This window comes from Epinephelus moara, chromosome 1 (genome assembly GCF_006386435.1).
Source record: "Epinephelus moara isolate mb chromosome 1, YSFRI_EMoa_1.0, whole genome shotgun sequence".
NCBI lineage: Eukaryota > Metazoa > Chordata > Actinopteri > Perciformes > Serranidae > Epinephelus > Epinephelus moara.
This window is the reverse complement of record NC_065506.1, coordinates 22,238,569-22,254,426: the sequence shown is the minus strand read 5'-3', so window position 1 is coordinate 22,254,426 and position 15,858 is coordinate 22,238,569. Positions and strand designations below refer to the sequence as shown.

Sequence of the window (15,858 nt, the reverse complement as noted above, 5' to 3'; positions counted from 1 at the left end):
TTATTTTATGCTATTCTCTGTGTTGTAGAACAAAGTGAAGTCTGTACTCTGATTGCCCTCCTTCACTGGTGATCGTTGGGAATTAATGCTGGAAACATCACTGGCTGGCACACTTAAAAGGAAAATCTAACATCCGAAATTGTCAAGCAGAATTCAGATATGTTGTTCTCATTATCTTGGACAGTGCACTCACTATTTGAGATAATAAACAGCTCTCTGTCCCAAAGCAATAAATGCAGGATGAAAGCTCTGATCTGTAATATCATTGGGATGTACAGTGCAGCACGCTGCTTTGAATACGAACCGAATGAACCGTAACCACACAGTGTTTGTTTGAGCTTCGTCATAGTAGGCATCCCTTGGTTTTAAATGCTGCACGCCAGAAAGCTTGATCATCGCCAGAGCCAGGGTGATGAGGTCAGTACTATTGGGAACATCACTGGAGGTGCCACTAGATATTAGTGCATGAATACATACTGGTATAAAGATGAGTTACTGATATTAAGTATACCGCTGCAGATAGTACTTTAAGTCCTAAAATGTAATTACACTAATGTTTATAGTAGGCTTGTGCCGATTTCCGGTTTAACCGGTTCGTTTCGGTTTAAGAGCTCCACCCGGTTTAATTCACGTCAACTGGATAAACCGGAGGAGAGAGAAAAAAAAAAAAGCTTTTCACATGGGCGGCGTGTCAAGGGACTATAGACTATATTCAACTTATCTTGCATTGTAACATGCATTATGACAACTTAATAAGGTTTATGTTTGTTTATAAATGAAGTGGAGGAGCCTACAAGTGTTTTGTTTAGTTTGTCTCAGAGGCTTCAGAGGGAGTCTGCTGTCTGCTGCAGCTGCGAGAGATCAAATTTCATTGGGGGCGGGGAAAAGTGCAAGGGAGTCAGCAGTCATTCAGTTTGTTGCCCTAGTAACCCGTTTCCACTGAAGAAGTTCCTGGAACTATTTGGGGGGCTGGAACAACTACAGGAATGTCCTCTCGCGCGGCCCTCTCAACCGCCGTGTCTCCACTGAGAGAGCGGAGTCGGAGGAAGGTTCCTTGTAGGGTTGGGAATCTCTCTGTGATAGACGATTCGATACGTATCTAGATACACGGGTTACGATACGATTCAAAAACGATATATTTTTAATACAGAACGATTCGATACGATTCGATACAGTGTAGGACCCATACGATTCGATACAGTGTAGGAACGCTACGATTAGATATGATTTGATACGATTCTATGGTTAACATTTGTTGATGTAGACATTAATCATATATTATAAAATAAAGAAGCCAATTCTATAAAAGTGACATTCCTACAGTATTTTCAAATTTGTAAAAGACCACATCCCCAAGCATTGTTGCTGTATGGCACTGGCAAAAATAAAATAAAAAGACAGACAACAACAAAATCACACATTTTCTCTGTTTTTGTATGTATCTAATATGGACTTGAGTCTGGAATAAAGTTTATCATAATGCTGTACAATATAAACATAAAGCAGAATAAAATAATAACATGCAATGTAGGGGCAGAATCTGACATCTCCTGTTATTAGTTGATATCATGGACTGTGATGACTAGCAGCTTATCACTGACAGCATGTCAGACTATTTATCTGTGTTTGCTACACTCTGTGTTTGTCATTTATAAAAAGATGAATCACTTTTCTATAATACATCAACTGATATTTCAATGGAATAAATTACTTATTGACTTATTCATACTTCAAAAACAGCATCAATAAGTGATTAACATAGGGGGGATCAAAATGAAATAAATAAATAAATAAATAAAATAAAAATCAACCAGCCACCCTCCTCCCATGACAAGTAAAGAACAGTCCCTAAAGTGCGGTGAGGTTTGTGGAAATGTGAACTGCTCGTTTCTCCTCTGACACGTCACATACCTGTGTGCTTCCACGGCTCGGCTGTTCAGGTATTTTTGGGCAGTCATGACACTGACGAAGACTTCTTGGACCTGGAACCAGGCTTCTCGGTCGCCGGTAAGCCGTTATCTTGCGCCCCGGAGCACTATGGCCGCCGTATTTGACAGGAATACGTATTTCTGTCTGTGTCTGTGACCCCCGTTCAAACCGGCACAAGCCTAGTTTATAGGTACAGTTTGCAGTAAAAAAAATTACTGTGCACTTTTATAGTCTATTTACCCTTAAAAAATGAGCTATATACAAGGAAATCTTTGGCAGCCATCTTACGTCCATATCTGAAAAGCAGTACTTGCATGATTTGTCTCTTTGTTGAAGCTCATTGCTTCAGCTGGCAGCCAAACCTTTTGATAACTATCCTTAAAGGAGCATTACCCTAAAAATGGATGCTCATCTCGCACATCACCCAAGCAAAATGGTGAAAATCAGCTTGGAGGGCTCAACTGTCGGGAGCAAAAGGTGTGCTCAAAAGGTGGAGTACCCCTTCATTGTATTTGATTAACGAGTTAGTGCTGCTGGAAATGTCGCGTTAGCTGTTGACACATTAAAACTAGGGGAGCACAGCAGGTGGTGAGGGGCCTCCGTTCAGCTTTGGCCCTCGGCCACAGTTGGCCAGGAGCCCCATTAGTGTTTGGTTGGTTAGAGTTATTATGTACAATGTGTCAGTGAAGCTGTTAATACATTTACACCATGGGAGCACTTGCGGTGCTGGAGAGTCCATTTAGCTCAGGGGCTTTGGCATCTTTCCAACAGCAACAACTCTACATCAAGAATCACAGATTAAAGGAGTATGGCGATTGCTATTAGTTAATACATGTACACCATGGGAACTGAGCAGAGGTGTTATTGGATTATGGATTGCACCCATTGAGAGATGCTTTCAGTGTGAACTCAGGGTCCCAGTAGAGATTTGGATAGAGAGGGATTTTTTCAGGCTGAAAATGGTGGGTGTTGGACAGGTAAAATAATTTAATCTGCACCTTTTCCCAACAATTTTACTTGGGTGTGAGGGTGCAAACTCTGCCAGAAAAGGGCCAGTCTGCAACTGTAGTATTCAGGCCCGCTCACAGAAATGGCTGGGCCCCTGAAAATGTCCAGTGAATGGGCCCTGCCTAAACCTGCTGTACTCATATCAAAGTATGCATATGCACTCTCTTTGTCTTAGTTTAAATCAGTAATCTTCTAAGGTTACATTTTTCAAAAATATTTCTTACCACAGTCGCTGCCACTGTTTTTTTTACATTTTACTAAAGCAACAATTAATCCGATGTTTATTTTTGTTGTTTTAAGTAATAGTAAATATGGGGCTGACCACTTGTGAGTGACTTGTGGCAGGATTTTTAAAATGTATTTAAAGGATGCAGAACATTACTTTGCATTTTACCAACCTGCATTTTGAGTTAAGCTGCAATAGGTTCCAAAAATGTTTTCATTTAGAAAAAAGTTAACTAATCTGCCAAAGTTTTAATCACCTTGAAAGATGGATTTTCCCAGACAAATTTCAAATGCTAACATCTGTCCAAATCCCTGATTGGCAATATGCGCACACGGTCTGACATTTGTTCTGGTTCCGCTTGGTTTTAACTATACAGCCCCCTGGAAACCAAACAAGAAATTAGTGATTTTTGCCAGGTATGAGGAGTGAGATTTGACAAAACATCTGTTCCAACTTTGGCTTGTGGCAAGTTACATGCTGTGGATACAAATATAGTTCACTCCAGTTGCTATTTTTTTTTACTGTCAGGTTACTAGAGGTCATTTTCCACTCTCATTCCATGTGTTTTTTAAGGAGGGACAGCTCACAGACAGCATTGCTCACATCACATTTTGGTCATTTGGAATAAATTTATAATGTATGAATATCACCTAATTACCTCTGACATTTATTTTTTAATGTATTAGTTTATTTTAATCTTAAATCTCTACTTTATTTTTTATCACTGGGTGTTAACACTGGGAGTGTGATGCAGGAGTGGTTTGTGTTTTGTTAAGTGACTGTGGAAAAAAATAATTCCACCATAAAAACTGGTAGCTCCATTAATTTTTAATGACTGTTGTGTTAATGCAAAAAACCTTCTCCGCATTTGCTACTCGTGAGTCCAGTAATTACAATTTATAATTTAATGTCAATTTATTTGCATCAAGCTTTTATTTGGATTTGAATTATGATGTGTCCGTGCCTAATGCAGTGCATTTACACCACAGGGAGGAGGTAAGAGGGTTATGGCGGTTGGCTTTTATCCAGTAGCAACTGCTCTGGTGCATCTTTAACAACATATTCAAGGAGCTGTTTGCTTTGCTATTTTTAGTGGATGGTTAGCCAATATGCGTCACTGTATATTTATAACCATAGGAGAGAGCACTGTAAAGGCAGTGCAGAGACCTTGCTTAGGAAACTTCTTTTCAGCAATAGCTGCTTTGGGCCTGACCTCTGATGTCACACATTAACAGATGGATCAGACAGATGAACAGATGAAGTTCTGACTGAACAACGACGCAGAGAGACAGACCTGAAGTCTAAAGTTAGTGATCATATACAGTTTGATTTGTGAGCAACAAGAAAGTGTCTTGGGTTTGATTTTTCTCTTAACAAACCCTTCCATCCACATGTAGCGCAAATTTTAACCAAAATTTCAGAAAATCAGCAAAAGAAAATGCATGTTTATGTGTTTTTCCATCCAGTATTGTTATTAATATTGGGAGCTGGTTCAAACAGATAAGCCATAGGTGGTTCTAATTCTCCAGTGAGGTGTCACTGCAGAAGATGAGGGCACAATGAGATGACGTAATTAAAAGAGTGCCAGTCAGACCTCAAATGAAGTAAAACAATGGATGTTTAATCATGGAGTGCACACCAGATAAAGAGTTTTGTAGGACTAATACTATAACTGTGTTCATTAAACACCATCCAGAGAAGACAAAGAGAGCTTGCCGTGGCCTGTGCAATGACAGCACGTCACATGTTCGTCATCATTTATTCTCTGTATGTTTTCTTTGCACTTAGTTGCATGAACGTTTTATCGATACACATTTTTTCCCACCCCCTTCAAGCCTAAAAGAGGTTACACTGAGTTTTTTTTATTAGCAAAGTGAAAATGCAAAATTGAAAATTAATCTCTTAGAAACTCATTATGAGGATAAATATCATTTATCATTTTAAAATTAGTTTCTTTAGCTCTTGGTGAAAAGGGAAATTAAGGTACCTGGTTCTAATTCTTTCTTATAAATCAATTCCAGGTGCTCATGAAAGTTAGATAGCTTAATTGGTAGTTTAGCAATACAGAATCGCATCTGACCAAAAACTTTACCCCACCACATTTAATGAGTACTTAAGAGGGAATATCAAACCAGAATCGAGTTTTACCATTTATTCATTGCCTCATAGTCAGTCACAATAACCCCCCCTAAACAGTTTTTCCATATCCCCTTTTCTAAGACAATGACATCTGTTTTTCCAAATAAAGACATTTATTTGATTAATTGATAGGATAACTTTGGCAGGAATGACTTGTGAAAAAGCTGGGTACAGAATTCTAGGCAGTGCTGCAATTTTAGTAGCCTAATCAAAATACGTCCAAAGACTGATAAATCCCTCTGTAATCAAAACTTTAGTAAAGACTTACCATACCAGTCTCAATATTTAGATCATCTCAAGTTCATATATTTTTCCTTATATCACCTCATTTTTAACTTGAATCTCATAAGATTTAGTGGAGGGTGGCCATGTATAGCCATTAGCTCACATTTTGTTTAATTTAAAAAGAGTCCAGAGGCTTTAGAAAACTCATTTATCTTCGTGATTACCAAAGGGATCTGTTGTGACCTCTTGAGGAAAATGGTAGTATCATCTGCTAGCTGAACTATGTCTGTTGTATCTGGAGTCAGTGTAGGGTTATCTTTTAAATAGTGTCCAGATATATCTTGTCGTGGTGGTGTGACGAAAATAGAGAAATGGAAACTAATGGTGGAGGAGGGGATCAAACAGAAAATATGATACCAGTGTCTATGTACAAGGCTTCTGCAAGACACCGATAGTAATTTATCAATAATTTAACAAAAGCCTTTATCAACATCTCTCTCATCCACCTCTTCCTGTCTCCCTCACTTCCTCATTCCTTCTGGCTCTCATCTTTTACTGTCGTCATCCTTCATTTGTTCTTTTCCTCTTAACACAACTTTACTTCCCCTCTGACTCTGCCTCTGTCCTTCCACTTTGCATTCTTCTCTCCCTTTATCCCACTTTGCATGTTACGCTAGTTCTTAGCCTCTATCTCATCTTCTCTCTGCCGTTGCTCACTTCTGAACCACTGTTGAAATGTTGCCCTGGTCCAGAGTTGCCATAGCAACACACTGACCTGCCCTTAGGCTGTGAAGGGCCGGAAGGGACAGCGGCAACAGAGGAGCATCATCAGTCACTCGTAGTAAACACACACACAAACACACATACACATACACATACAGGAACGCCTATACAAACACAGAGACATACAAAGGGTATGGGGCATAAACAAGAACAAACAAACATAAACACATAAGTAGAAAGTTAAAGCATTTAAGACTGATGGTGCAAGAGGAAAAAGTACTTGAGATTGCTCAAACTGGAATCCAGTAGCTTCTTTGCATATGGCGTCATACATTGGTGCACTGTCTGGATGGAGGGCAGGCAACTGGAGGCAAAGACTACCAACACTGCACAAATGCCAATGGTCTGCACTGTTTCTGGCTGTTACAGTCAATCATATTGGGACAAAACAAAAGCCACTTTACGTCCATATATAGTAGGACATAAAGGACAGATGTTAAAAAAAAACAAAACAATCAAAACAAAACTGGGAAATGGCAGCAGATGTGGATCAAAAAACTCCATCTTCAGTCCAGAGGAGCAAAGACCATGAATGTCTAACGTTAACATTAAAGGCGTGTTAAACATGCTTTGAGCTGGATGCAATCCCAATGTGCTCTGAGAACTTCTCTGTGTTTTTAGAAAATAGTAGATAAAGTTTCTTTGGCTAACTTTAGCTAGTAATGTTAGCCAGACAGCAGTGCATCCATGTACAGAGTTTAAATATAAGAGAAGGTTATATTCAGTTATAGTCCACTAGACTCTTGTACGCTTTCATGAGTTTGCAGTATAACATAAGTCACCTTCCTCTATTTCCAATTCACTCGTATATGGCTTTATCACTTCCTGCCCTCCATCTGAATTTTGCATTTCATAATAGTCATGTGGTTGCAAACAAGCTATTTCCTGGTCAGCTTAATGGCTGAGAAGCCAGTGAGGGATCACATTGCCATGGCTAACCCCAACTATTTCTGCACAGTAGTGCACTTACATGAGTGCAGGGCAGGGAAAATGGACATCCCAAAGTATGGTAAAAGCAAAGAATATTTTAGTAATGTGGATACATCATTGTAAATTAACTTGCAAAAGACACAATTTGGTATTTCTGTATGTAAGAGTGTAAACATTTAGTTGATATGATTTTTCTTTTGTGTTGTACTCCTGTGTTCGGAATATTTCACTCCTATAAAATCTGTTTTATTTAGATAATGAGAAGGCTGCATTGTCCTCTGTGCCTTTTTACACATCTGACCATGTTTTGTTTTCTGATTGGTCCAGAATTGTAATGCACACTTTGTTGTGAAATCACCCCAAATGACCTTGACTTGCAAATCGTTGGAATAAATGAAATGAAAAACAAAGGAGTCATCCAATATTAAGTAATCAAAGTGATTAAGCTACTGAATACAATTGCAAGCGGCTAATTTGAACTTTCCCAGGCATGAGGTTACAGCTAAACAAGGTTGTATAGTACTGATTAAAAACAAGGCAAACAAATCAAAGCCCTGTGCACACAGCCAACATTACTCTCTCCAGCCACATTGTAAATATGTAGCAGTAACCCAAAAGTAATACTGAATATTAATAACGACTTGAAACAAGCAATTTATACATAAATTTGTAGTGAAAACAACTCACTTACTGTCTTCTGAATATTACTTTAACATTTTAGACAAGGGTTAATACAGTGAACACCTAGACTTATTGAGGCTGATGTTTAAAATCTATAGCATGCATGCAGGTCATAACCTGCATATTACCCCTTGCTTAGAACTACAGTAAAGCCCCTATAAATCTGTCATTATCTATCTCATAAATTTATTAGGGCTGTCATTATACTAAAATACTAAAAGTATTTTCTCTACTTGTATTTGGCAGTGCCATTCAGCAAAGTGTCTTTTCAGCATTAAAACTGGTGCCGTTTGAAAATCTCATTATTGCCTGTTTTTGTAAGATGCAAATGTCTGTCTACTCTAATAAAACATGAAAATTAAAATTACTCAAATAAAAAACATACAGCATTGTTTGATAAATGTGAACAATTTTCATTTTTCATCTGCTTGGTAACTTCAGTGGATTTCATTTCAGCACCAGGAGCTGTCCATATTATTAACAGCCTCATGCATGGTGCAGCAGTATTGTAGCATGAGATCGGTCTGTTTCGAGACTGGTCTGAAAACCACTTTTTGAAGGTATCAGCCTCGTCTTGAACTGGGCCTCGTACAAAGAGGACTCAGGATTTTATTTCAAGCTTCGTCAAGACCACAACTACGGGGATATCAAATAAATTGCCTGTGCAAAAAAAGGAGTGTTGAATAAACATGGTTAGTTGATTATACATACACACACACATTTGTACAATATGACAATAAAAGAGGTGAAGGAAGAGGAATCTTCATTTGTTTTCTGTGGGTGTTTGTATGGGAAAGTGGATCTTTCAGATCACGTCGAGGAGTGCTTATGATTTGCATGTTTCATATTTTACCACGAGGGTGTCATGCAGTGTTGGACTTGCACTAATCTGGTCTTGGTCTTGCGCTGCCTTGGTCTTGTCTCGATCTTGATACACGCATCTTACTCATGACTTGGTCTCATTTTAGGTGGTCTTGACTACAACACTGTGGTGCAAATTGAGTCACTCTGTCTTGGATAAATTGAAAAATTGAAATCAAATTGGATATTGATTTTGGTTAAATTTGTGTAATTTTCAGTAGAATTTACACGATGTCAGCTGCCAGATCTTGTCACAAAGAGCCACACTTTATATATACCTTCATATATACTGTATCTCACATCCTGCCTACATCAGCTCTGCAGGTAATCCGCTGTTTTGCACATAGAACCAAAAGAGCATGTTGTGATTCAAAAGTCTAATCTCAGCGAACCAGACTGCACTGTTTAACATTTGACGTCTGAAAAAGGAACAAAGCTTTATTGCCAAAACTCAAATGATTTCTCAAAAGTGTAGCTGTTGTTAAGTATGAGATTAGCTGGATACTGACAATACTTGTGAACACTTTATCCTTCCAAAATACCCCCCTGATTATTTCAGACATCAGTCTAAATGAGGGAGTACCTTTGTGTACCAGGCTGGCTTGTTAAAACATGCCAGCCTGGCAGACACAGGACTGTACGGTCACATAAGTGTGACTAACGACTTGGCTCAGACGCATGATTCCTTTCATTCTCTCTTCCTTTCGTTGCTTCTTTCTGCCCATCCTTCAGTCAGTGCTGTTATTTAGGGCTTGAATTTGGTTATGTGTCTCACCTTGTTAAAACAAAGCAGGCAGCATGTTTGCACAGAGGAGGGCATGGTCAGCTGAGTGTGAGTAACTTGCCTCTGATGCATGACTTCATACAATCCAAATAATGAGTCAATTAGTGTAAATTATACATGTTTAGGGCCCACTGCAATTAGTTCACCTCTCCATTTTCCTGTCTGACTGGAGTCTCTGTCTTTACCCTTTCCTGTCCCCTCCTCCTCCTCCTCCCCTCTTGTCCTTCGCTCTCCCTTCCTCCATCATTCTGTCTCTAGTCTCCAACCCTCCCTCTTCCTCATCCTCTCTTCTGTCTGTCTCTTCATCTTCCTTTCTTTTTTCTCCACTTCCTCTCCCTTCTTTGTCTTCCTCTCACCCCCCACTCCACCCCTCCCTCCTTTCTCTCTGTCCTAGTTCTCAGGGTCTCATGGTGAAGCTTTGTCTAATTACCATGCTAGCGTTTAATTGGAACAGCATCCACAAACACACAGACTGACTGACTGAATACCCCTTACATGTAGACACAGTGCATTGTCCATGCACATACGCGCACACATAAGAATTTGCCATTTGGATACATATTACACACACACACACACACACACACACACACACATAACACACCCAGCAAGTTAACATGCTCCAGTTATACAAATACACACAACACACAGCGTACACCAGGGTCAGAAACCGTGGAGTTCGTCCAGGTTGTACTACAGCCACTGTGCTGATGCCCCTTCTGTAGAGCTATGGCATGTTGGCTACAGTCAGAGATTGATTTTGGCCTAGTTATACCATGAGCTGCCTGTAGCTGCTCCCACTGTAGCGCTGTGTCATCTAAGAACTGGCAACAACAGATGCACATTGGGAAAAAAAATGCTAGCCAGACATCTAAATACCACACACAGTCACTTTCACATATTTTTAGGTTTCTAGCAAACCAAACATACACATCTATCTTATTTTGTGTCCATTCTGATGTTTGGTATTTGGTCAGTTTCGTCCGTAGTGACTGTAAAACAGGGAGCAATTCAAATCTATCTCAGTGTTGATCTTACGAGACATATTTGACATACTTACTTGTGTGTGAATCATCACATGATGTACTAGAACATTCAAGAGATACTGTTAATTTTTTCTTTAAATGTTTCCTATATCAGTGGTAGTAAACCTAGGGGTCAGAACCCCGAACAAGGGGCCTCAAGATCAGTCTGAGGGGTCACAAGATGTCCAAGAAGAAAAACAAAATACTCATTTCTTTCTGTACTTTTTTTCTCGGGATATACTGGATAGTTTTACCTCCTAAGGCAAGTAAAAGCTGCTCAAGTGAAGCATTCTGAGAAACTGAAATTAGTCTTTGATTGAATGTGCTTTTAGCTCATTAAACCAGTGATGCTGTGTAACAAAAACATTGGTTTGTTTTAATGGGTCACAAGCCAAAAAGTTTGTTAGATCATTCCCGTGCATCATAGATTGGCACAAACACAGCCATGATTATAAATGTGGTAAGTTCTCTGTTGCTGAGATGTTAATAGCTGCTTGGCTCTTCTTTCGTCGGTTGATTTGTTCATTTGGTTGTTTTTGGAGCATATTTTTTTGTTTGTTTGTGTTTTAAAGATAGGATACAATCAAAAATAATGTTCTCTGTTTTCTTCTTTGTGTTACAGTCCTGCCCAGCCACACATGTGGCACTCCAGGCCTCATCCCAAATGGAGTCATTCATGGCTCGCGGTACAACATGGGGGACAAGATCCGATACAGCTGCGAGTCAGGTTTTGTATTGGAAGGACACAGTATCCTCACATGTATTGTATCACCTGGCAGTGGAGCGCAGTGGGACTTCCCATCACCATTTTGTAGAGGTAAGATGTTCTTTATTCTCTCTTTTTTCTCTTCAGTGTCAGCCATTTGAAGCTCCTCTTGTTCTTAAAATAGATCATAAAGGTCTGTCATATCTGATATGACAACTTGCACAGACACATGTCCCGAAACAGTTAGCTACCACTGTTAGCTCATAAGTGAAGTGTGTTTCTAGAAATGCCTTGAGCCAACTCCAACAACAAAACTGAGATACAGGGTAAGGAAAAATAAACACTCTAAGTGATGGGTTCATGAGAATTGAATGACCTTACATGAGGTCACAGGCCTTGGTGTATTGATTACTTTTAAAGCAGAGCAAGGTCTGACTCATAATACGTGACAAACCATTGTACGAACCAGATGGAGGCCAAAATCCTCATCCGCAAAATCCTTCTAATAGTTCATTAGTCAATAGACAAGAACATATCTGTCCAGGTTTACACCATCAGGGCCAGTAGATAGTTAAACAGCTGAGCTCAGGGATTCATTATGTTGTAATAAATCTCTGGAAAATTCACTTTAATTTTTTTTTCTGTGGCTTAAATTTAACAGTTAGATTTCCTGTGTCTAGTTAATATTTAATATATAGTTAATATAAAATATTATCCTTCGTTTTCACATTGAATACATCACTGATGCATTAATAGAGATTCAGTGACAATAGATTGATGATAAGGATGAAAATTTCAATATTATTGTTATTTTACTTGTAATAACAAATTAATCTAAAAGTTATATATCAGCTTTTGGTGTCATTATTTTTTCAATTAAACATTTATTTAACCACAAAAGGTTAATCATCTCTTTTATAAAAGTGTCCTGGCCAAGACAGGCAGCAGCACATTAAAACAAAGTTGCAGACAAACAACATGTAACAGTTACTGGCAGTAAGAAAGATAAATCAGATACACACACACACACACACACACACACACACACACACACACACACACACACACACACACACACACACACACACACACTAAGAAATCAGGTGAGCATATCCTGTATATATAGTCAAAGCATCTACAACTTGGTGAACCTTCCTCTGACTTAAAGGGATAGTTCAGGGTTTTTTGAAGTGGGGCTGTATGAGATACTTGTCTATAATCAGTGTCTTACATACAGTGAAAAGTAGTTGGTGTGCTCCCTGTGTGGAGAAGCAGGCAGGTATAACACCCCAGAAGCTCTGCAATGCATTGCTGTGGATTAGGGTTAACAGCAAATGTGTTTTAGCCAGTTAAAAAAAGGCCTACCTAAAAAATCAATCTCAGTCTCAAGTGGATGCTATATTAATAATATTTTCACCGCTTTACCTAGCTGTCAGACAGCCCTTTCCTTTGGCGCTGCATTTTCTCAACTATATAATGTCCATATTCCTACGCAAAAACGCCCAACTGTGTTGCTGTTCGGGTCAAGAAGTGGTGTTGCGCGATCCACAGCTGTGGCTAGTTGCGCTGAATATAGACATCAATACCACCTGCAAGACTGAGAAAACTCAGCGTTTGCAGTGAACATTTCTCTCAGGATTATTTCAAATCACCCTCAAAAAACCAAGAGAAGCGCTTGCCAAAGAGCACTGCTGTAGCCAACCATAAAATTTGCTAAATACCTACAAATAAAGGAAACGACTTACCAAACAACCAGTGAAGTGTGGAGTGCTGGCATCCTCTGATTCATAAAGATGCTGAAGTTGTGTTGTCTAAGTCCACGCAGCAGTAACTCTCTGGGTCTGGGGGCATGTGTTTACAGTTCACAGTTAGCTGCTGCTCTTTCTGGGCCTCACTTTTCACAGAAGTTTCCCTTTCTCTCTCTGTATTGGCTCCTTCAGTCTCCCTCCGCAAAGGTTCTTCTTCTCTATACTCTGGTTCATTAAGGTATCCCTTTGTCTCCACAGTGAACGGCATTTTATTTTTGCTATCATGATCAGTCACTTTTTTATTTTCTTGTATTTGTTGTCTTTTGATAAACCACTGAAAGTCTGACCTGAACAATTGACCTGCGACGTAGCACAGTGCATGGTACAGTTATGCAGTTATACAGTTAAGAAAATGTATTAAATACTAATAGGACCTTTTTGGCTAAAACACATTTTTCTGTTAACCCTAACCACAGCAAAGCATTCCTGAGCTCCTGTTATGTTAGTCCAGTCTGTTCCTCCAACAGTATCTCATACAGGTACCCTCTTCAAAAAACCTGAACTGTCCCTTAAACATAAGCTATTGAACATACTATGAAACTAAAATAACATACTTAAATGTATAATAAGGTATGGGCATCAATTATTTAATCACTCAATAAAAACTGTATCCGAATAGCACCTTTCATACAGAATATTGCAATTTGTAGTGTTTTAAAAATGGCTGACAATCTGGTGATAAGACAATCAAACAATTTGAAACACATGCACATGAGAAATGAAAATGATGAAAGGGAAATAATGAATCTAAGACATAAATCATTGAGTAGGGCAGCAGTGGCTCAGGGGGTAGAGCAGTTATCTGACAACCGGTACAATCGGTCAACATGTCAAAGTGTCCTTGGGCAGCAAACTGAACCCCAAATTGCTCTCGAGGGCTGTGCCATCAGTGTGTGAGTGTGTGAATGTTTATCTGATGAGCAAGTGGCACCTTGTATGGCAGCCTCGGCCACTAGTGTATGAATGTGTGTGTGAATGGTGCTAAGGTTGTAAGGCGCTTTGAGTGGTTGCTAAGACTAGAAAAGCGCTATGCGACTGCAGTCCATTTACCATTTTACCATTTAAAAGACAATAGCAAATAAACTGGAAAAATGGTCAAGCCAGTGCAGGGAAGGAAGCACCAGAATCAGTGTATGAAATATTTGGAGAGTTGCTGTCTTCTCATTCTCTGTCCTGCTGCCTCTCTGTCTCTTTCCAGCGGAGGGAGCATGTGGCGGTACGTTACGAGGCACCGCAGGCTCAATAACCAGCCCTGGATACCCTGCAGAGTACGAAAACAACCTGGACTGTACATGGTCAATCCTCTCTGAACCCGGGGACACTATAGCTCTTGTCTTCAATGACTTCCTTTTAGAAGACAAATACGACTTCCTGGAAATCAGCGGGACAGAAGCACCAAGCATATGGTGAGATACATTTCATATGCAGAACACAATTCTTGAGTAGATAAATAGTCATGTTGGAGGCACACAAGTGTTTGTGGAAATCAGTAGGAGTGACACACCACGCGCTGAGTGGAGCCGTAATGAAAAACACACTCACACAGTCAGCACTGACAAGTGAGAGGTAAGAGGCGTGGACATTATAGCTTCTGTGTTTTAGATTTAGAGGATAACACACACAAGACACCACAGCCTCATTCTGTAAATCAGGTGGGGACGGGATACTACTCTACAAGAATTAGTAGCCCAGAGGCTTTTTTTATTCTGTTAGCTGACTTGTTCACATTAAAGAGAACTGTTGTTGTTTTCTCTGCAATTTTCTCCAACTTGTATACTTTCAAGGGGGGGCATTTGATATTAAAAGAGGACTAATGATGTTTTTAGATGGATACAACTACTGATTGATTAGCTGCACAGGAGTCCTGTTGATTTTCCTGATTTATTCAAATCCCACAGGGAAGGTGATAAATTGTTGTTTTCACTCCCATTTTCTGTGGTCGCTTTTGAAAATTGGCACTCTGTTGTAACAGAGCACACTCTGGTTTTTTAAATTTAAAGAGCTGTTGGAATTCACGTTGGTTTGTTCAGAATATCACACATCTCCATTGAAGGTTTAGATGTGTTTTTGCAGGCGTGGAGGCAGCCTAACAGTTATGCATGCAGGGTTGTCGCTGGTTCAAGTTGCTGGAACTGCTGGGAAAATCTAGAGAGGGGGAAAGTAGTTTGGCCTCCCTCAGTTATAACAACAGAGATGCCTTTGAGCTCAGAAATCGAAAGTAGTAGACTGTGATTGTTTGGATGGCTCCTGGGTTTCAGTGAGGCATATATATGGTTGAGTAGGAGAGTACAAACAGCAGCAGTAACAAGCTTTTACTTGATAAATGACGCTACACTTAAATTAGAAATGAATTAAAAAATGCTGTCATTTATTACAGCTTTTATTACACCAAATTTTATATCTGATTTTCAAGAAATGTTTTCTGTTTAACCAAAGAAATACGTTATTGTTTTCATTTTAAAAAAGCACAGATTAAATCAGTGTATTAGTCTCTGTGTTAATTGCTGCCACATAAAATTATTTGAGAATGTTTCTCTAAAATGTCATTTGTCATTTGCAACATCTGTAATCTTTTGTTTAAAAATAAGATGCATTCATTCTTTCTCTGCCCGTTTCATCACTGCTGAAGTGTCCCAAAGGATCTGCAAAACTGCACAGGGTGACGTGGCATTTTCAATTCAAGTGGCAATACGGTTTTAGAATCTTAATCTTTATTCATCTTCTCTCACTGGTCTGTATGATTCCTAAAAATG

At 39.3% G+C, this 15,858-nt stretch overlaps 1 protein-coding gene across 1 annotated transcript in view; it reads left to right on the top strand.

The window, feature by feature from the left end:
* The window catches only part of LOC126393459 (CUB and sushi domain-containing protein 1-like), a 316,678-nt gene that overhangs the window by 45,734 nt on the left and 255,086 nt on the right, over positions 1-15,858 (top strand). Inside the window, exons 2-3 of the mRNA XM_050049648.1 lie at positions 11,214-11,408; positions 14,304-14,511. Of these exons, the coding sequence (XP_049905605.1) occupies positions 11,285-11,408; positions 14,304-14,511 (332 nt within the window). The 5' untranslated portion in view covers positions 11,214-11,284. The remainder of the gene's footprint in view (positions 1-11,213; positions 11,409-14,303; positions 14,512-15,858) is intronic.